Here is a 22905-nt window from a genome sequence, read left to right as displayed (position 1 = left end):
AAATGAAAGTTCGTTAAAGAAAATAATTTTTGATTTTGCTTTTTAATCAGCGTTCGTGTCCATATTTTAGTCGACATAACAATTAGGAAAAGAACATGCAATAATTCTACAATTTACCCTTCTTACCGTATCATCAACATTCCAACAAAAGACATCTAACATTAGAAGACATCTAACATTTATATTGGTTTCACATTTTAGAACAAGCCTAGCAAGTTCTGGGGAGAGGGTAAGTCGATTACATCGATCCTAGTGCTCAACTGGTACTTATTTTATCGACTTCGAAAGGATGAAAGGCATAGTCGGTCTCGGCGGAATTTGACTCAGAACGTAAAGACGGACGAAACATCGCTAAGCATTTTGTCCGGCGTGCTCACGATTCTGCCAGCTCGCCTCCTTAACCTCTTCTAACATTTATATTATAATGTATTTTTCAACAATAAGTTGTACCCAGCTGCGCAGCTAACTCGGTCGGTAGTTGTTCATCTCAGGTTGTTCATCGCAGAATCGTAACTCTGAACTCCATGCTGGGCGCAATGTTTTTCTCTTTGCTAGCCAATAAGTGATCTCTAGGTAATGTGACAGCTTCTCCGAAATCTTTCTAAATCGCAGCTAAATCGCCCTCTACCGTCTTAATAAATGGAAGGCATTAAATAAAGTAATCCATGATAAATCATCTCTGAACAAAACAATGTTTATAGATAGCATTAAATGCAGAAAAAAATGTTCTCACCCCACAAGACCAGTTACGAAATCCATAAGAATTCGAAATCCATAGGAATACAGTTACGAAATCCATAGGAATTTTAAACGTCAAAATGTAAAACGCACAAAAAGATATAAAACGTAATAACACAGAAAGTCACCGAAAAGTTACGCCCCTTCCACCACCAAGAAAAGAAACATTTTTGTTCAATGCATGTCTTTTAACATATCCTGCCTGTACTATAGTGTTAATTCAAAGTACGGAATATGTCAATCAGTTTCAAAGGCAATACAAAACAAAACCAATCCCCATTCTAAGTCGATTACATTGACCCCCAGTGGTCAAAATATAAACTGCTTGGTAATCTTGATAAATCCAAAGGACCACATTAATTTGTCAATACTGGTGGAAAGAAGTTGTCATTACTTCCAAGCACAAAGTTAGTTGCCCGTCCTTAGAGCTGCCATTCCCCATGCTGTCGAATGATGTGATCCTGTCGGCTACAATCGAGTTCATACATATCAAGATTCAGAATGCAAATTTGTAATTGTTATGCTTTTTTTTTTGTTAGGTTGTCTTATACACTAATTTCCTTTTCTTCATAAATGAACTAAACTGACAAACATCAAAGCTAAGGCCTAGCCTTCTTTTTATGGCAATCCAATTCAGTTTATCATTAATTTGTTTTTCTCTTCCAATATTTGAAGTTTGAACAAGAATAGGCTTCAAATCATCCTTCACATCCCTGTCTGGTTGACAAAGATATCTTTTCGCTTAATATCTAGGATTCTTCCGCCCTCACAACAAAAGTCAAATTTGATTATACCAATAAAAGACACGCCAAAAAACTTGGAACCCTGCATCCAACAATAATCATCCAATTACGTGGAAATATCAATTTCTTTTATGGTAGCTTGATCATATTTAGATATCTCGGCTCCTAATGTAACTAATTCACACATTACGGCATGATATCTAGAGCTAGAAGCATCATGCAAACCATACAAAAACTTGGAGAGTTTCTCTAGTTTTCCTGTCATAAACAAGGCCATCATTCTGATATATTTGAGCAAGAGATTACCTAATTTGGTGTCTTAAAGCTCTTGTAAGCTTTTCAGAAGACTTACTCTCGATGTAGGCTTTTCTGCAGCATGCACCGCTTTCAAATTCTCTGTGACGATCTCAGCTCTCCCAAATTTTGTGGCTGACTTACCAATACAGAGAGTAGATGCAAACCCATTTTGCACCAACTAGTTTGGTTATGTCCATGACAATTATGTAGAGTACTTTTGGCACTCACTGAACAGCCAACTGAACTTCAAAAGATCATTTATAATCATTCAGTGTTCCTTAACTATCATTTCTCCAAGAATTCCACTGTAACGTTCAATTACACTATTACTTCATGAGCTTTGCACTGCTGTAGCTCTTACAATCCCATTTATATTCTGACGTTCTGGTTTATATCCTCCTTTTCACGGTCAGTCAGAATATTTTTAGGCAAACCAAAGTATGAAACTTAGTTCGTAGAAAACTTGCTGAAGATTGTATTGATTTTGAGGTTGTGTCTGATTTTTGTGAGGTTGGTTTTTTCAGGATTATAACTCGGACTGTACTTTTATGTTAACTCTTGAGATATGCTTTTCGATTAGTCTATAGTTATTTTTGCTCAGCGTATACACTGCAGTATCTATGCTGGTTATTGGTGGGTTGTTGAATTCCCTAAAATCTTAAGAAGGTTTTGTTAGCTTGTAAATGTGTATTTCGCCTTCCTCATTGATGAGAAAATGTATTGTAAAGATAATTTGTGGGTGATGTGAGGAAAGTCAGGAAATTGTTTGCCAAGTGGTTGTGATAGGCATGTGGAGCAGAAGGTGATGTCTAGAGGAATAATTGTTTAGTTAGCATGGGCAAGTAGGTGTATGTATTGGTGTGGATTGTTTAGGATTTAAAGAGAGTCAAGTAGCAGCTTCTTACACGTTGTCTAAACTGTTTGAGGCGTTATGTGCGTTGAAATTTCTCTCGATGATTTTCTATATGAAGACTAAAGTGTCACGTGATATCTTTTATCTTTTCTCTTTTTCATGATTCAGTTATTGAACTGTGGCCATGCTAGGGCATTGCTTTTGTGGTGTTTTGGAATTGTGAAGGGAAATAATGGTACTTCTGCTTTTCAAAGTCGTTATTGTCACTAACGCTATTCTTTGTAAAGTATATTATTATTAGTTATTTAGAAATATCATTTAGTAGAGATTTTATGTGTACTTGGAAGATTTTGTGAATGACTTGACTTTGTAAGGAGTTTGGAGCCTACTTTATGCAGAATTGTAGCTTTTGTCGTTTTCCGCTCGTGTATACGTGCATGTGCTGAAAGAAACGTGTCGCACGTTTATCGTTCTAGCAATATTCTCGAATTGATCAGCCCATTTTCTTTTGATATATCCAACGTTATTTACACTGTACATTTAACCGTTTTGAAGATGGTAAGTATCTGAAGAAGATTTAACTGCAATTTGTTGCCGGTTAAACAACTACTTATAGGTTTTCTTGCAAACATTCTATGTGGATTTTCTAGCGGAAAGCTAAGTGGGTTGACCTACACTGCGAGAATATGTCGCACATTACAAATCTGGGCTTATATAGCTTCTTTCCAATAGCCATTTTCGAATGTATTCTACATGGAATTCATCTGAGTCATGTCATCGAAACATCTTGTATAGAACAAATCTGTTTACTGTGTCTTAGAATGTCAGGCCTTGGATTATGCAAATTTCGAGTGGAAAATATTACTTTTTTGATCCCTTTTGGATAAGCTCTCATTCTGGTCTGTGACGAAGGACCAAGTAGGGCCCAATTAGCTATGAAAGTCATTACATACTGAGACTTTTATTTTTAAAGTTTTAGGCTGCTTGGACCCTATTAGAGTAGTAGTTGATTTCGTGGATCTCGCTTTAGTATGATGGTATCACTCACATATCATTGGGTAGGATGTGATAGAAGGTCAAGGTGCATTTTCTTAATTTTCAGATTATTTACGATAAGGAGGTCATTTAGCGTCTCATATTTTGTACCTAGTTTGAAAGACAACCACTGAAGCATCCCCAGACTTTGGTGCCTGGGGGTGCTTGAGAATATTCAGGGTGGGCACTAATTTGTAATAATGTTGAAGTAGAGTTTTGAAATAAGTGTATCACTGTAAATCTGAGGGTGCACCACTGAATAATGAGCGGGTAGCACCCTCTTAGCGACTGGTATGGTTTGAAGATTCTTTATTTGAAAGTCATTTTAGTAAAGAGAATTAAGTGAAACATTTTAGAGTAGCATTAGAAAGAAGGCGACCCAATCTCTCTTTGACGCAAAGTTCTTTTGCGTCATTGGATTTTCCTATTCTTTATTACACAGTAAAATAACTCACTTTTACTTTTCAGGTCCTTTTGCTGTTTCTCTGATTAAATTAAATTTATTTCTTTAGATACAAGTCAACAATGAAATCACTACGTGGTCACTTAGCCTGATAGATACAACAATCAAATATTTTCCCAAAACATATCCTATCGTCTTAGAAAAAAGAAAATATTTGATAATGTGATTTTGGGTAGATTGTACATAGGATAAAGACATTTTGGTCACAACAAGAATGCCTTTGATCGGACATAAGGCTGTTTGTCAGAACTGACCTGGAACTAAGAAACAACTTCTTCCGGCTTAATTTGTATTACAACCTCTACGTCGAATATATTGCGTGAAGAATTTAATATTTTTACATATTACACAAATATTTTAGATGTAGCTATTACAGATGTAACCATTACATTTTTAGATGTAACCATTTTAGATGTAACCATTACAGATAAAGCAGAATTAAATCGGTGACTTACCTTAATTGTGGATCTACAACTGCGGACGAATCATTAAGAGCCCCCATCTTGCATGTCGATGTAGGGTGGTACATGACAAAAGTATAATATCGAACTAAACAACCCCAATAATCATCTGTATCAAAAGTGTATTGGGAACAAATGGGATGGAGCTCGTTAATAATTTCAACTCCAAGTTCTTTCATGGCGTCAGTCTGGAGCATTTTTCTGGCGACTTTTATACCTAAAATGTAAAACAGAAACAAAGAATCTATTCAACCAACGAGAAAAATAAATTATCATAATTTCTGATAAAAAGTAATGCTATTAGACATAAGCACCATCTTGAGAGAAAAAAAGAATAAAATATAATTAAGAGGATACGAACAATAAAGCCATGAATTATCGGGATCCGGTTTATTGATTATACAACTGCATTTTCCACTTTTCAAATTATTCTTTTACTTTTCTCAGTTATTGGAGAGCAGACACGCTGGGGTAGCGCCTGGAAGGGCTTAGTCGATCAAATAGACGCCAGTACTTATTTTTTAAAGTCTGGTACTTATTCTATTAGTCTGTTAGGCTGAACCGCTAAGTTACGGGGACGGAAAATACCCAACACCAGATGTCAAGTACTTATATGGGGGACAAGCACAAAGACGCGCGCGTGCACACACACACAAGACGAGCCTTTACACAGGTTCCACTTACCAAATTTACTAACAAAGTATTGGTTGGTATGGGGCTAGAGTAGAAGACACTTGCCCAAGGTTCCAAAGTGCTGCGCAATTAGCCTGAAACCGAAACTACATGGATGCGAAGCGTATTTCTCAACTACACAGCCATGCCTGCGACTACAATGGGGTAATATATAACAATATCTTTTCTCTTCGTCAGCAACTAATATACCGAGGTATCCTACCGTTGGTCAATGTTTGCGATTCGAAAGAACCAATGTAAGAATTTATAAAGAAACGAATTGCTAAAATTTTAATGCATATGATGTTAATCATTGTAATGAATCTCTCTCGATGAAGAGAAACCAATATGCAGGGCGCGCCAGTGATGGGAACTCGCACAGGTATAAGAAACACACAGGTTTAATTTTACGATCTGAATTAATTGAGCTAATTTGTCTCAATCAATCAGTGCTTAGCATGATGCTCTATTAACTGGTACGCCTAATTGTTGGTATCAACAGGGGTCGGCAGAGCAACAAGTGTACCATTAGTAGCAGCACTACATCGACAATTTCGAACTATCTGTCAGTGATTAGCGTAATGCTATGTTAACGGGCATACCTAACTACTGACAGCAACAGTAGAACCAATAAAAGTATATGACGCGACCATTTTCCAACTACCAACTATTCAACGGTGATATACACTGCGTCCCACATTATTAAGCAAATAAACCTTCTCTCAATAAATAAATATATATTCATTCAAAACCAGTTGTTTTCACACTGACTGTTGGCAACACCTATCTGCGCACATTCTTCTAAAATAAATCGGATCTGCGCAGACGCCAACAAAGGCACCAATTTTTGTGATTGGGCAACATTTTCACTGTCACAAATTATTAGGCAAGTATAATAAAAATGATGATTGAGTCAGAACAAACATTTATTTAATTTAACAGTAAAGATTTAAGAAAAAATTATTAATAAAGGTTATTAATAATGGTAATATGATAATATGTTCGAATGAAAATGATCATGGGATTATGATGTCATACAGCTCCTAATGTTTAATGCATGATCCTCCACATGCAACAATCTTCCTTACACTCTGATCCATTGAATTTGTCAAGGTGATGATATCTTCTTGTGTCATGCTTTGAGCAGCATCTACAATAGCATCCCAGAGCGTAACTTTACTTGAAAACTGCCCTCCATCTTGGTAAACGCGCCTCTTCAGGACACTCTACAGGTTCTCGATCGGGTTTAAGTCAGGATGATAAGGTGGCCACTCCATCAAAGTGCCCATTTGCTGCAGATATTCCTTAGAATTCCTAGCTGCATGAGATGGGGCATTATATTGCATGAAGAACAGCTTTCTCTTGAATGAAAGCTTTTACTTTTTGAAGCACAGTTGGAAATTGTTCTCTAAGAAGGTAACATGTTTTCGATGTCATCTTAATGTCATCTGGGACTTTCCATGGCCCAACCATTATACCACCAACTATGCCAGCCCAAAACATGACCCCACCTCCCCCCCTGTTGGCGTCTCAAATGATGAGGACGGTTCCTGCTGATTGATACCCAAACTTTACTCCAGCCGTCTGGTCCGTCAAGGGTAGTACGGTATTCGTCAGTGAACAGAAGTTGAAAAGTCTATCTTAATGTATTCTTCTGCCCATTTCAGTCTCTTCTGCTTATGAACGGCCTTCAGAGGGGGCCTTGTAACAGGTTTATCATTCCTGGCTACCTGCTTCAAGAGGAGACACCTGCCACAACGTTTGAAGACTCCTCTACTTGTCAGACATGGGTTTCACACAACTTCCCATTTCACACGTGACAAAGTACGTTTCGAAACTATGCTTGACTTACCTTTATCTGCCCTCGACCGGACAGAAATAGGAGACCTCACATATTTCTTCACTGTTCAGTGATCCTTTCTTAGTATTTTTGATATTTCTTGGTTGTTTTCCCTTTTCCAAGCTCTGACACAATGGTAGACTTCTCATTCGAGGTAAGATCTCGTTTCTGTCTAACAATATGGGACAGCAGAAATGTTGCTGCTACACAATAATGACCACCGTTTGTTTTCGTCTGCACAGATCCGATTTATTGTAGCAGAATGTGTGCAGATAGGTGTTATCAACAGTCAGTGAGAAAACAACTGGTTTTGAATGAATATACATTTATTTATTGAGAGAAGGTTGATTTGCCTAGTAATGTGGGACACAGTGTAGAAAACTCACAGAACAATGTAACAGTACAACATTACAAATATGCAATATACATAGTGAAAGGTGCAACAACATACATCCCATAGCCTTTGAAGCTACCAACTCTTACAAATTTCATTGCGTAAACAGAATGGCGTAGAACTTTCTGCAACGAACAGCGTAGAACAGCGTTGAACTTTCTACAACTAGAGCAATATTATATTATTTTCCAGCATTCTTTCACTAAAAGCACGTGGTAGCAGAATTATAATTTCATAATTATATATACATTTTATTCACACGTCTACTTCAGATTCACTAGTATGAGCACAAACCGTCGCGCGCGACATACTCATACACACTCATATTCTCTCTCTATTTCTCTTTCTTTCCCTCTCTCTCACTCCTCACACATTTTTTATATATTTTATCTTTTATTGTTTCAGCCATTAGATTGTGGCCATGGTGGGGCGCCGCCTTGGAGAACTTTTGGTCGACTAATTCGACCCTAAGATTTATATTAGGTCATCCCATAAATAATACGGTTTTTTTTTAACTGCATGAACTACAAGTCGGAAGGGGACGCGATAAACTACGTGCATTAATTTGTTATAAAGAAGGTAGTAATTTTACCTTGTCCTTATTCTTAGTGCAAGTTTTGAAGAGTGCAGTTCGATTTTAGCAGTTATTGTTTCAAAGCTATAATGGAAGTGACAAAGGAGCGTATTTGGCATATTTTGCTTTATGAGTTCAATAGAGGCAACAACGCAACGGAAAGTGCGAGGAATATTAATGTAGTATATGGGGATCGGACAATAAGTGTAAGCCAGTGTCAAAGGTGGTTCCAGAAATTCCGAGCCGGAAACTACAGCCTAGAAGACGAGTCTTGTCCTGGAAGATCTGTAGAGCTCGACTAGGACGTCTTGCAAACCCTGGTGGAACAAAATCCCATCGTAACTGTTGAGGAACTTGCAGAGAAGCTTGGATTTGGTCATTTAACCATTCATCGACACCTGCGGGCCATCGAGAACGTGAGCAAATTGTTCCTCACAAACTTTCCGAGTCTAATCGCGCGCAGAGAGTGAATGTGTGCTCTTCTTTGCTGTCACGTCTCGCGAATGAACCTTTTTTGGATCGAATATTGACTGGTGACGAGAAATGGGTTCTCTATAAAAATGTTAAGCGCCGAAGACAGTGGGTAGGGAAAGGAGAAACACCGGCACCCCAGGCTAAAGAAGGTCTCCACCCGCGTAAGGTGTTGTTATCTGTTTGGTGTATATGAAAGGTTTAGTCAGCTTTGAACTTTTAAAGTTAAACCAAACGATAACAAAGGAGATCTACTGCAAGCAGCTTGAGCGGCTTAAGTCAGCACCAGAAGAAAAACAACCAAAGGCTGGAGCAGTTTGAATAGGAAACGATGCCCCACCCATCATATTCGCCGGACATTGACCCATATGATTATTATTTATAACGTCATTAGATATGCAGCTGTATGTATGAGAATACACACATAAAACAAAACATACACACAACTACATACATACATACATACATACATACATACATACATACATACATACATACATACATGCATACATACATGGACGCTTGATTAGATCCAAGCCATTGATGTAAAAACCCGAAAAATACTAACAAACACACATGATTTCCACATAAACAGTGATGTAGACCGCCTATACCTAAAACGAAAACAAGGCGGAAGAAGCTTAACATCGATCCAAAATGCCTTTGAATGTCGCATCACATCCTTTCGGCAACATCTTTTAACCACCAAGTGTCGAAATGCATCCCTTGACCAAGTTTGCATGCATAAGGCTGATAACATCATAAGACTTGGAAGGCAGTTCCTTGAGCAACATTCTTTGTCTGGTAACCTAGATTACATGCCCAAAGAAGTCGCACGACTCTACTGCAACGTACCATCAAGTGAAAGGATGAGCCAGTATATTAGCAGAAGACTATGCTTAGATATGTTACTAGAAAGCTCCGTGATGATAGTAACATCGATCATCAAAGCAGTTTATTATGTACCAATAGCCAGATTACTACCTCCCACTTTGAAGGGTACGTGTTTGCAATCCAGGAACAGGAAACATCAGCCAAGTACCTGATGCACAAAAGGGATAGGGATGCAGGAAAAGCCGTAAAATATGACAACCGATGCAGACATGGGTTTTGTTTACATCTAATCGGCCTGTTAAGGTTAGGTTTAGGGTTAGGTTTAGGGTTAGGTTTAGGGCTAAGTTTAGGGTTAAGATTAGGTTTAGGGTTAGGTTTAGGGTTAGGTTTAGGGTTAGGGTTAGCCGATTAAGATGTAAACAAAACCCATGTGCTTTCAGTTGACGTTTTCTCACATCAAATCGAAAGATAGCCATGCTGAACTATTGAGAAATCTGCAGTTACTCTATCCAGATTACAAGTTCAGGTTTATACCTGTTATTATTGGGGCCCTGGGATATGTAACACACTGCCTAAATACCAATATCAAGAAATTAGGCTTCTCAAAATCAGAAAGGAGAAAGGTAATTCGAAGACTACAGATCCAGTTCATCACTGGAACTGTAAAAATCTGTAAAACTTTCCAGAAGTTTATCATTTAAATATATATATGAGCATGTCGAGATATGCAACTATATGCATGAGAATACATACATAAAACATACAAATATGCACATACATACATACATACATACATACATACATACATGCATACATGCACATATGCATGCATGCATATATACATACATACATACATACATACATACATACATACATACATACAAACCAAAACACCCAGTTGTTGATGTTGAAATTCCCATGAAAGAGCCTTAGATTTAGGTTAGAAACCGGCTCTTTCTCTATTTGTAAGAAATCTTGAAATAAAACTACACACGCATACATACATACACACGTACGTACATACATACATGCATGCATGCATGCATACATACATACATACATACATACATACATACATACATACATACATACATATATACATACACAACTACATACATACATACATTACATACATATATACATACATACATGCACCCCCCACACACACGCGCACACAGGAGAATTCAGAGGCTATAGAATAACATTTGTTGAGAACATATAAGAACATGCCGGAAATAGTTTTTCCATCTAATCATAATGTATTTTGGGTTCTTTGTTTATTTTTGCGCTCAATTTTGTTTTTATCCAATAAGATCGCGGCTAACACGTGTAGTAGTTGAATCATGCTATGTGTATGCGAGAAATGAATATGCTATTATATATTCGTATGAAAACTTGTAGTGAACGTGATGGAAGTAAGTATGGAAAGATAAGAATGAAATACGCTACAAGATTTTAAAGTTATATTGTCTTAAAATTAGATTACTCACCTTCCATAATGATTTTAAAATCTGTTTCATCGTTGAAAAATCGAGGATATATTTTGGGGTGATCTTGTGGGTCAGTGCTCTTCAGCTCAATAGAACCAAAGGATTTTGGTTGAACTAACACCACAAAAATCTTGAAGCCTTCAGCGTCGTCTGCTGCTGTCGGCCCAGAAAGTAATTGGGTTTGTTTGATGAGCTAGGACAGAAAAATAAACAAACTAATATTATAGTAATGGCAGCCTAGATCTATAATTACGGCAGCCGTTTAATTCATTCAAGAGTTTTGTTGTATTTATTTTCAAAATATATTTTCTATTTTAAGGTAGATCAAAGTTTATTATCGATTTAGTAAAAAGTATTTTATGAAAGAACAAGAAGTATCAAAATAGAACTTAAGCTTAAACATTATCTTACCAATTAGCTGATAATCCTATGCGAAATTAATAACTGAAAATTTTACACTTGTTTAGTCTTTAAATAGGTAATTTTGTAATGTATGGGCAGTCCTCGAAATTCGTCCGCTTGACTTTCGTATTTCTCAAAGTTTTCTCTTTTATGGGACACACTAAATTCAACTTTCGTACCCTAAAATTTCGGACATTCGTACATTGCTTTTGCTGAATCACCTTAGACTAATGAAATCTTTGCTTTTATTTCTTTGCTTTTCAATTCAGTTTTTAGGTCCCATTGTCATAAATTAAATATATAGTCAACAAGTAACATTAGTTTAATATAAAATTATCAAATCATATAATCAATCAGTTATCTAGATAAAATAAATGCATTTCTTACTGAAATGTTAACATTAAATCCATTATTGAGTTCTTCTGGCTCTCCGATTACTATAGATGATTGAAGAACAAGTGATAGATCTGGTTGCATCTTGTCTGGTTGCAGACCAGAACGAAGAAAGCCTACTCCTTCAACGGCCAGTGGTGACGCCAGAAACCCTAGAAAAATAATTTCAAATTGTTTAAAATTGTTATAGAAAACACTGAAGTTTGTAATAAAGCAACAATAATAAATTTCCAATAAAGTTACTTTGTAACTGTCAGATTATATCTACCGTATATCTTATCGGTTTAAGGTTTTCTAAACACGACTTTTGCGCGGTACATGAACGTCATAATCTAATTGTTTGACAATAAGTTCTTCTTGAGGATGTAATGACAGTCTCCCAAAATATTTCTTTAATTCTAACAAAAATTTAAGTGGGAAATATTTTTTTACATACTCTGGACAGAAATAAAGGAGATACCTTCTCTAATGAAATACAAATAACATTGTTAGCATCTTGCTGTTGTTGTTTAATTCCAAGTGAGATCTGATCGAGTAAGCCAATGATAAAAAAATTCCAGCTGTGGCTATCCTGTCTTTCTGAATAACCAGGATCACATTATCTAGAACTTTCTGCATTTTTTGAAGTTTATATGATATGACATGAAAGAGATTTGACGGTTATCTGTAGCATATTAAACGATTACGGATCAATAGGAGCAGTCAGAGGTGATGTCATTGGTTCTCCTGTTTACAGGATTAAAACGCGGGTAATGACTAACAAATGTTTATCAAACAGATGCATTGTCATACAAAATGCTCTCGAACCGTTCCTCACATCAGAACTTTACGCAACCTACCGGTGTCTCTGCACTGGTGGGATCATCCGATAAATGTCTAATGAAAACAATGCACCGTAAAATACCTTCACATTCCCAATCTCCTATCATACAGCATATTCGCCGCCTTACTGCATTGATACTTTATGTTAGTTAATTAGTCCGAGCTCCGCAAATTTTATACCAGCTCCATACCCTACCCCCAGCAAAACATGATTTGTTAACAACCGAAATCAAAATTCCAGGTTTATCGCTTCCTAACCCTCAACAACCAAAGCTTGTAACACCCAAATCCCCGAGATGGTTTTCTTGCAGGTTTGCGAGAAGATAACCTGCAGTGCATAGAGAAAGTCATCAATCACTACAAAGAATCTTTCACCACCACCATAGAATCTGTATGACTATCGTCAGCTTCCTTGTCTCCCAATTTACAAAAGAGAACTTTGCATATCTTGCCTAGCATTTTCGTACAAACCTAGTACTTATTCTATCGGCCTCTTTTGAGAAACCGATAAGTTACGGAGACGTAAACACAGCATCATCGGTTGTCAAGCGGTGGTGGGAGACAAACACAGGTACAAACACACAAACCCACACATTCATAGATATATACATATAAATATATATAACGTTTTTGTTTCAGTTTCCGTCTATCAAATCCACGTACTAGGCTTTCGCCGATCCGAGGCTATAGTAGAAGACGCTTGCTCAAGATGCCACGCAGCGGAACTGAACCTGGAACAATGTGGTTGGGAAGCAAACTCCTTGCTACATAATTGCAGATAATTTCCTTGTATTTCAGTGTGTGTACATTTATATTGTTGGGATGATGTTTTTGTTGCTTTTGATGTTGCCTAATTTTGTAATTATTTATTAACTAATTGTCTCGGGTTGGTCAAAAGAAGAAGGTTAATGCTCTTGACATTCTACAGGACCTTCCAGACTGATATGAGAGAGAAATCACAACTCTGTAGGAAGGATGACATTTATTGAATTATCCTCAGACCAGTAGCTGAGTGGGCTTCACTAAAGACACTCAATAGCCAGATGGTAACATTAAACTGGAGAACGGATTTAATTTATCACTAAAAAAAAACAAAAAAAAACAAAACAAAAAAACGGGTACGATCCATGCAACAGGGTTAAACTTAGTTTCCACTTAAAAAGGCTTAAGCCGACTCGAGGCTGTTGCAAAATCATTTTCCTTAGACTATTAGGAAGACATTTCCTGAAAATTCCTGTGTAGATGATTAGTGGCTTTGAGAACATATTCTTGTGACAAAACTTATGTAATTATGAACAGCAATAACTTTTACCAATGTTCTCAATAAAGCAGATGTCTAGGTAAATTGCTCACTGAAGAATTTATTTGGCATAGTTTTCCACAACTTAGTTGATATTGTAGTGCACTGATGTTCTTTTACTGTTTTATTGTCATACATCTTGTCCAGCTTATACAAGTGTAACCTTGCTTTTATTTTACATTTCACATTTACCACACGAACTAAACATTCTCTGTGATGAACAACACAAAGTGTTTTAAACTGCTCTAACAAGCCACAACGTGCAGTCTTTCGGTTCAAAATAATGTCTGAAATTAGCTTACTAATTTATCCATACATTCCTTTCAAACAGTAGTTCTTTCAAATATTAAATACGCATAAGCTTCGAATTCCTTGAACGATTTGTCTTCTACCTGTTTTAAAAATCTGATATCGCATAAATTCTTTGAGTGACATCGCCTTCGATTTAGTCATGCTATAATCTTTTGTTATGTTAGCTCTCAACCAGACTAGAATATGATTTTTCAAATATTTTCCAACAGGTAGATCGTGAATCACTGGAATCTGTAAAATAAAATGTAAAAAATATCTGCTTTACTAATCACAAATAAGAATAATTAAAGTTAATATTACTTTTATCTCATATCTAAGACCTCTAGTGGTGATGGCTGACAATATCCTTACAAAAAACAAAAAAAAAGTTCCTCTCCAATGTGCAGGCTCGGGAAATGGTCTATTTTGTTCATAAAAACCTAGTTATTCTCCAAACAGAAAACCTTCCTTTTCCACTCTACCGATGTTGTCCAAGAAGTGCAAGAGCCATTACATCTTGACACAAGACTTTGTGGTGGGGCAGTTTAGCTTAATCGGTCTAGAACACCGCGACGCGTAATCATAGGTCTCATAGCTAGCCGCCTACACTTTTTTCTGCAAAATAGGGGTAGCTTATCCTGTTTAGGCTATATTATTAGCATTATCCTGCGTTTGAGAATTTAAAATCACTTCTTTAACTTTCTAAGACATCTCAACGCTTCTAAAAGCAAACTTCGTTTGTTTGTTTACGTTCATCGTGATTTGAATTTAATATATATATATATATATATATATATATATATATATATATATATATATATATATATATATATATATATACATATGAAAAATATCACATTTTTGATACACATCCCAAGCATTTTTGATAATACTAAATCTAAAGTTTAAACATTTTTTACACTATTCTTTAGAATTTTGTTAATATTTGAAAAAAAATCTCACAATTTTACCAAGCATGTCGACAAAAACGAGGATATGAAGGGAATGTGATTCCCTTAGAGTACATATGTATATACAAAGATTTGAAGGTTTTATCACCTTGTACTGTTAACTTTTAACTTCTTTGGCTGCAGTATCGCTTATCGTCTGTAAGTGGTAGTTATTTTGTCATACATAAACGTGTAGGCATACGCTGAATCATTGCTCTTGTCAGTTAAATTTCAAATCAGAACTTTGAAGGAAATTAACAGCTGAAGAATAGTGATACTACATCCACGATAGATGTACAGTTTAAGTAACATATGCTTATGATAAGTTACACTCATAATTTTAGTCTTATAGTTATCATACTTTATAGGTATGACTGAGGCAGAGCACTCAGAAGACTTGATGCAATGTTTCCTTATCTTTTTAGTTTTCAAGCAACACAGTACCTGGCAGTACTGGCAAGACTATGCTTCGCTGAGGAGGCTTAATAAGATCGAAGCACGTTCAGACTTTTCATGGTACTGCTATAGCTTACACTCCCCTCTGATTCTATTTTTTATTAATTTAAATAATCTCCTTTGCCCTTCTCGACGAGAATAAATTGTTGGGCTTTATAAATTTAATTAATTACCATTAAATATGTTGGCACTCAGTTTGGGGTATTTTTAAAGGAAATGCAATTATTTTACCCTCATTTTTTCTAAGTGATCCTTTGGTCCAATTCCTGAAAGCATTAGAATTTTTGGTGATTGTATGCTTCCTGCTGATAATATTACTTCTTTTTTCGCTCTCACCGTGTATTTAATTCCATCTCGAATATATTGGACACCTTCGGTTTTGTTATCTTTCATAAGAAGCTGAAAGAATAAATTTACTTCGTTATGCAACTGAATATATAATTTTACACAAGAAGGCACTTTCATATTAATGTAGTAAATTAAATATTCTACGGACGTAGGAAATTAAGAATAAAAATAAATATCCAGTAACAACTTCGGATATTACTGCATTAGTGAACTGGCAGAATTGTTACTGCGTCGGACAAAATGCTTAGCGGCATTTTCTCCTGCTTTACGTTCTGAGTTCAAATACCACCGAGGTTGACTTTGCCTTTCATCCATTTCAGAGGTTGATAAATTAAGTACCAGTTGAATATTGGGGTCGATGTCATAGACTAACCCCTTTCTCTCAAATTTCAGGCTTTGTGCCCATATTGCGAAGAATTATTAATACTAGGAGGAAAAATCGCACCCCTGGTCGTTCAGCGTAATGTGTGTGTGTGTTTGTGTGTGTATGTGTGTGCATGCGCGCGCGCGCAACTTTTTTTTACTTGAGACCACATTGTCCAATGGGTTCTTTCCTCATTGTTGAAGAAAGAGTGTACTTATAGTATTGAGATATGAAAGGGAACGAAAATAACGAAAACATTTACAAGAAAATATGGAAAATGTAAATAGGGAAACATTTATAAGAAATAATAGTGAAATATGAAAATATTTTATTCGCTCAATGAAAAATCTGTCAGTTATCTATTCAAAGTTATAATTACTAGAGCAATATTGTCAGCGTAACTTAACTGATAGTGGCAAAACGCAAATCTAAGCCTTAAAGATAGACACGGGATGAGAGGAGATAACAGCAGTGAATGAGTTGGGAAAAAAGGAGCAAAGGATAGAGAGGGGAAAAGAGAGGGGCAGAGAGAGGGAGAGAGGGAGAGAGGGGAAAGGGAGAGAGAGAAAGAGAAAGAGAGAGAGGAAGGGTAGCTGTGGCTTTTGGACAAGAAAATGAAAGCAATATCCCTTTTATCATATATCAAAATCAAAATTTTTAAGACTTTCTTGTCATTCTAGATCGATTCAAATGATTGTTCAGAGTCTTGAGTACAAGTATAAATATAGTTCCCTTACGATCCATATATATATATATATATATATATATATATATATATATATATATATATATATATATATATATATATATATATTAGATGTGTATCTTTTTAAATTTAAAAACGAAAGAATAATAAAGTTTACTTAGGCAAAAGGCTACAGTTTAGGTTGAGGGGGATGTGTACGTATGTGTAACAGCCTTCTGAAGCACTTGTGCTGAAATATCTGGATTCTTTGTTCCATGTCAACTGTAAGAGTCCAGAATTCAAACACATACAAAAGGATCGATGTCACTAGGGACATGTACACTATTAGTTTTGTTGAAAGACTTACGGATTTGCTTTCCGTATGAAATACAGTTACCTCTACGTTAATATAAACGATAGAAGTTTATTAATATTGTAGTAGGCACGGTATTAATCTGTGCAAAGTATTAGTCAACTAGCCTGGTAGCCGTGGGAATGTGTGTGTGTGTGTGTGTGTGTGTGTGTGTGTGTGTGTGTGTGTGTGTGTGTGTTTGTGTGTGTGTGTATGTGTGTATGTATGTATGTATGTATGTATCTATCTATCTATCTATCGATATATATATATATATATATATATATATATATATATATATATATATATATATATATATATATATATATATATATATATATATATATATATATATATAAGAAGTCTGAAAACTTCTGGAGTGCACCTCGTATATATATATATATATATATACGAGGTGCACTCCAGAAGTTTTGAGACTTCTTTTTAGGAAAGGCAGTTATAATTGTCCTAGATTATTGCAATTTTAGTATATCATTACTATATATCTAATCAGTTGACCGACAAACTTTTGTTAATCCATATTGAAGGAGACAGTTGTAACAGTCCTTCGAACGCACCCTACTAAACGATGCTTATCATAGCTGACTAGTTTCAGAATGCAGTCGGAGGGTTTGAAAGCTCACAATGTAATAAAGTTTTGTGTTAAACTGGTAAAAAAAAACGGCACAGAAACTTATAAAATGTTCGAATGCTTATGGATTAACTTTTTCGATGGTACAAGAGGTCCAAACACAGTAAAGAGGAAGTGAGAGACGATGAGAGGGGTGGGAAGGGGAGAGACGTCAACATCTCAGAGTTGGTTGAAAACATTCGCAATTCTCTCGATGGAGAAAATCGTGTGTTTCTAAAGACAGTAAACGTACGGTTTCAAGTTGGTGTGGTAACTGTACGCAGAATTATCCAGGAAGATCTGAACATGAGCAAAACTTGTGCAAGGCTTCGTGGCGAGTATATTGGAAACAGCTACTTGAAAGAGATGGGTATCAAAAACTATCCCTTATCCTCTCTACAATTCAGTCATAGAAATCGACCTCTGGATTTATACTTTGTTAGCCTGGTACTTATTCTATCGATCTCTTTTGCTGAACTGCTAAGTTACGGGACATAAACACACCAACGTCGGTTGTCAAGCGATGGTGGTGGTGGCGGGGACGAACATGGACACAAAAAAACACATATGCATATATATGTGTACGACGGGCTTCTTTCAGTTTCTGTCTACCAAATCCACTCACAAGGTTTTGGTCGGCCCGAGGCTATACTAAAAGACACTTGCCCAAGGTGCCACGCAGTGGCACTGAACCCGGAACAATGTGGTTGGGAAGCAAGCTTCTTACTACACAACCACGACTGCGCCTATATATATATATATATATATATATATATATATATATATATATATATATATATATATATATATATATATATATATATATATGTGTGTGTGTGTGTGTGTGTGCGTGCGTGTGTGTTTGTATGTGCGCGTGTGTGTGTGTCTGGATGTATGTGTGTGTATGTGTGTATGTATATATATATATATATATATATATATATATATATATATATGCATGCGTGCGCGGAAGCTTGTGTGATGTTAGGGATTTCATCACAGGATGATGAAATCTCCTACTGGTACCATGTAAACCAGTACTGTTTGTTTCAGGGTCGCGTGGTTGGCGACTAAATCGGCTCTTTCACTTAGGTAGCTTCCTGCTCTTGTGAGGAATATGTCTGGACACCCAGAAGGACTAAAACCTAGACCTGTCCAAAGGCTGATGATTTCCTTCTGGGCCAGTTGGGGATGGTCCAGAGTAAAGCTACACACTAACTTAAAAGCCGCCCGACAGGGCGGTTTTTAAGCTAGTATGTAGCTTTTAAGCAATTAACTCCAAATGGGGAGATCTACAAACAGATCTCGGAATTGTTTTGGAGAATTTGTTGCAATTGCTTCCATCAGAGTCATATCCCAATAATGATCATATTCGTCGCTAAAAATCATGTAAAAAAAATCGCCGGAAACAATCGCAGTAATGAAAACATAGAAATCCAAAATTTCAGGATTGCAGGTCCGGATTCGGCGCGAAATGTTTTTAATTTACTCACGAAATCAGCCTGATTCCAAATGGTATATGTTGAGCTACGGCCTCTAGGAATAAAGTTGAAAACGTTTGATACACTGACACACTGACATTCAGATTTATTCTATTAAATATGTTTAATTCTGGGTAAACTGTTTTTCAATTAAAGTGTATTTTATATGTGTGTGTGTATGTATATAGATATGTATATATGTACACAAACACCACTCCCATACACACACACGCGCACACACATATGTATTAAAGAAAGCAAAAAATAAAACAAAAATGATAGTGTTCAGTAGTTGGTTCAGTGTGCTGTCCACTGGAATTTCTCTCCAGGAAAGCTGTACATCATTTCTCTCTTTCTCTCACATACCCGCCCTATCTCTTTCTTATTATTACTCCCATTGCCACTATCAACTACTTTTAATAAAACATCATCAACTATCCCTAACTTTCTTTGTCTCTCTTTCTTTCTTTCTCTCTCTCTGTCTGCCGTCGCCACGGCCTTCACCGTCTCTATGCCTACTATTATTCTCACCGCAGCACAAGGAAGTGTCATTGAATAGTGAGAGAGGGGATAAAAATGTAAAAGTGTGACACATTGATACAGAAATTAGTCTTCACATTTATTATATTATACATACATACATTCATACATACATACATACATACATACATACATACATACATACATACACACATACATACATACGTATGTATATATGTATGTAACCTCGTGGGCATCGGTACCATTTTCCTCTTTCTCCGTTCTTCCATTCTCCGAACTTTCCATCTTTCCGACGAAGGGCTACGCCCGAAACGTCATACACTCTCTCTTTCCTTTCCTGAGCGTCCAATAATACTATCCATATCACGTCCTCACTTTGTTGTTTTTTTGTTATTGTGTTTTTGAACTATATATATATATATATATATATATATATATATATATATATATATATATATATATATATATATTTATATATATATATATATATATATATATATATATATATATATATATATATATATATATCGTAAACCTCAGATATGACAGAAATATATGCATTTGATATTAGTGTACGTGTGTGTGTGTGTGCATTTGTGTGTGTGCATTTGTGTGTGTGCATTTGTGTGTGTATGTATGTGTGTGTGAGAGAGAGAATGAGAGAGAAAGAGAAGAAAAAGAAGAAAATGCAAGATAAAAGCTTACTTTTGTTACCAGAGCTCTGACCAGAACATGTAAATTTTTTCGCTCCATTGTTGGTCTAAGAAAGGCATTAGATGTGCTCCACCGCTTTCCTTCATTTATTGTTACAGAAGCCTGTGAAAATCCTAGAAAAAAATTATTTAAAAAATGGCAATGAGGATATTATAAGCATGATTGTAGAAAAAAGAAAATTATACATATTCTCGTACAACCGCAATTTCTGTAATTCCTATTGCTTCAAAAATTACTCTTTATTATTAACTTTTCATTTCTTTAAAATTAGCTTCTTCGAAAAGTATCACAGCCACCTTTCTCTAGTTAGTCTTACAAAAGCGATTGGTAGTTATCTTTCCATTTTACATTGTGATTAAATAGCCATAAAATAGATGGCGTTATTATGCTTGCAGAATATCATATCTAGAAGCATTTTGTGCATGAGATTAAGATTAAATAGTGACTCAAATGTAACCGAAAATTATTGGACTATCAAATATCGTATTATTTACATATCACTATAACTCTTATGAAATAATTTTCTAATACAGTTTTGTGTGTGTGTGTGTGTGTGTGTGTGTGTGTGTGTGTGCGTGCGTATGTGCATGTGTGCGTGTGTGTATGTTTGCATATACGTGTGTGTATATATGTATATGTGTATGCATGTACGTGTGTGTGTGTGTATGTGTGTGTGTATAGATATATGTATCCGTGTATAAGTGAACGATAGCGTCATTGAATGTATGAACTAAAAGAGGAAGCTAACAGCAAGTCACTTCATTTCCCATCAATAGTTTACTACCTGACCAATTAACGGTTTACGCTAATAACCTGGGATTATAATAAATGATAGTTTTATTTGAATAACTAAAGAGAATCCAGTAATGTTATATATTCAACTATGCTACCATAAACATTTATCCTTAAAATTCAATGCTATGCTACCATAAACATTTATCCTTAAAATTTAGACATGAATATCGAAATTTGTTATTGACTAATTATTATTATTATTTCAAATCTTAAAAAACTGCATTTACAAACACTAAACTTATAAAATGTTGCAATGAGATGACCAAATTTCCCAACTTCAGACCACGGTTCTTATAAAAGGCATTAAATTCATGTAATCGTGGCTCAGACAATCAGATCAATTGGAGAACTGAAATTTTCTTGTCAAATGGTTTATAGAACTTTTTGCTAGCGTTATACAAAAATGCAGGCAAATCTAACAAAAAAAGAAAAAAAGCTATCAGATTCTACGGGAGTTAATGCCATTTTTCTCCATCTTCAAATGAGAATGGCTGTTGAAGACAGCACACAGAGTTATATCGGTAGGTCTCACGAAAAATCATTGTTATTTAATTAGCTTAATCACTTCTCGGTAATTACAAATCGTTGTGGCGTTATATAAATGACCAAACATGCTTTTATTTGTTATTTTTCGAATGAAAACCTTAAGGCAGAAATATATACGTTACTAAAGTGAACAAAGGGCGCTAATCAACACCAGTATTGCAAGAAATGCGAATCAAAACAACTCTATAGCCACAAAAGCATTATCTTAATGAACTAGGTTGTAACGGTTTTTTAAAAAAATACGTTAGAATGCATAAGTGCCCGAGTCTACCGATGATATATCAACACATTTTTTTCTATCAAGTTCTGACCCTGGCGAAATGTCCAATTAACTATATTCATTATCAATCTTTAATTTAATTTTCATAATTTGAAGTAATTGGACATGGAAACAATTGTAGGTTCTATGAGTTTGATATTGTTCGAAATTGGATTTGTTTCAATAAATTGATGTCTATAAGTCAATTTCTTCATTTTCTTCTTTTTCTTATACGTAAATGGTAATACTACCATATCTATCAATGTGAAGCTAATAACTTTTAGTATTTCACTGATACACTGGATAAAACCGGGGAACTTGTATGTTGACAGGTATTTAAGAGGTATTCATATCCTGGAAATAATTAAAACGTGGCTGTGTGGTAAGAAACTTGCTTCCCAACCACGTTGTTCCGTGGCACCTTGGGCAAGTGTCTTCTTCTCTAGCCTTGGACCGACCAAAGCCTTGTAAATGGATTTGGTGGACGGAAAGTGAAAGAAGCTCGTCGTATATATATATATATATATATATATATATATATAAGCTGAAACTTAATATATATATATATATATATATATATATAAGCTGAAACTTTATATATATATATATATATATATATATATATATATATATATATATATATATATATATATATATATATATATATATATATATATATATATATATATATATATATATATATATATATTTATATAAATATATATATATATATATATATATATATATATA

The 22905-nt window shown here is 35.4% G+C and overlaps 1 protein-coding gene across 2 annotated transcripts in view; it reads right to left on the bottom strand.

The window, feature by feature from the left end:
• The window catches only part of LOC106872339 (uncharacterized), a 90315-nt gene that overhangs the window by 2602 nt on the left and 64808 nt on the right, over positions 1–22905 (bottom strand). For both annotated transcript variants that reach the window (XM_014919286.3, XM_052967220.2), the window contains 6 exons: positions 20547–20668; positions 15711–15878; positions 14175–14325; positions 11655–11812; positions 10866–11058; positions 4585–4807 (listed from right to left, as the gene is read on the bottom strand). In XM_014919286.3, the coding sequence (XP_014774772.1) occupies positions 4585–4807; positions 10866–11058; positions 11655–11812; positions 14175–14325; positions 15711–15878; positions 20547–20668 (1015 nt within the window). The remainder of the gene's footprint in view (positions 1–4584; positions 4808–10865; positions 11059–11654; positions 11813–14174; positions 14326–15710; positions 15879–20546; positions 20669–22905) is intronic.

Source organism: Octopus bimaculoides, chromosome 4 (assembly GCF_046866305.1).
Source record: "Octopus bimaculoides isolate indiv1 chromosome 4, ASM4686630v1, whole genome shotgun sequence".
Lineage (NCBI taxonomy): Eukaryota > Metazoa > Mollusca > Cephalopoda > Octopoda > Octopodidae > Octopus > Octopus bimaculoides.
This window is presented reverse-complemented; position numbering and strand designations above follow the sequence as displayed.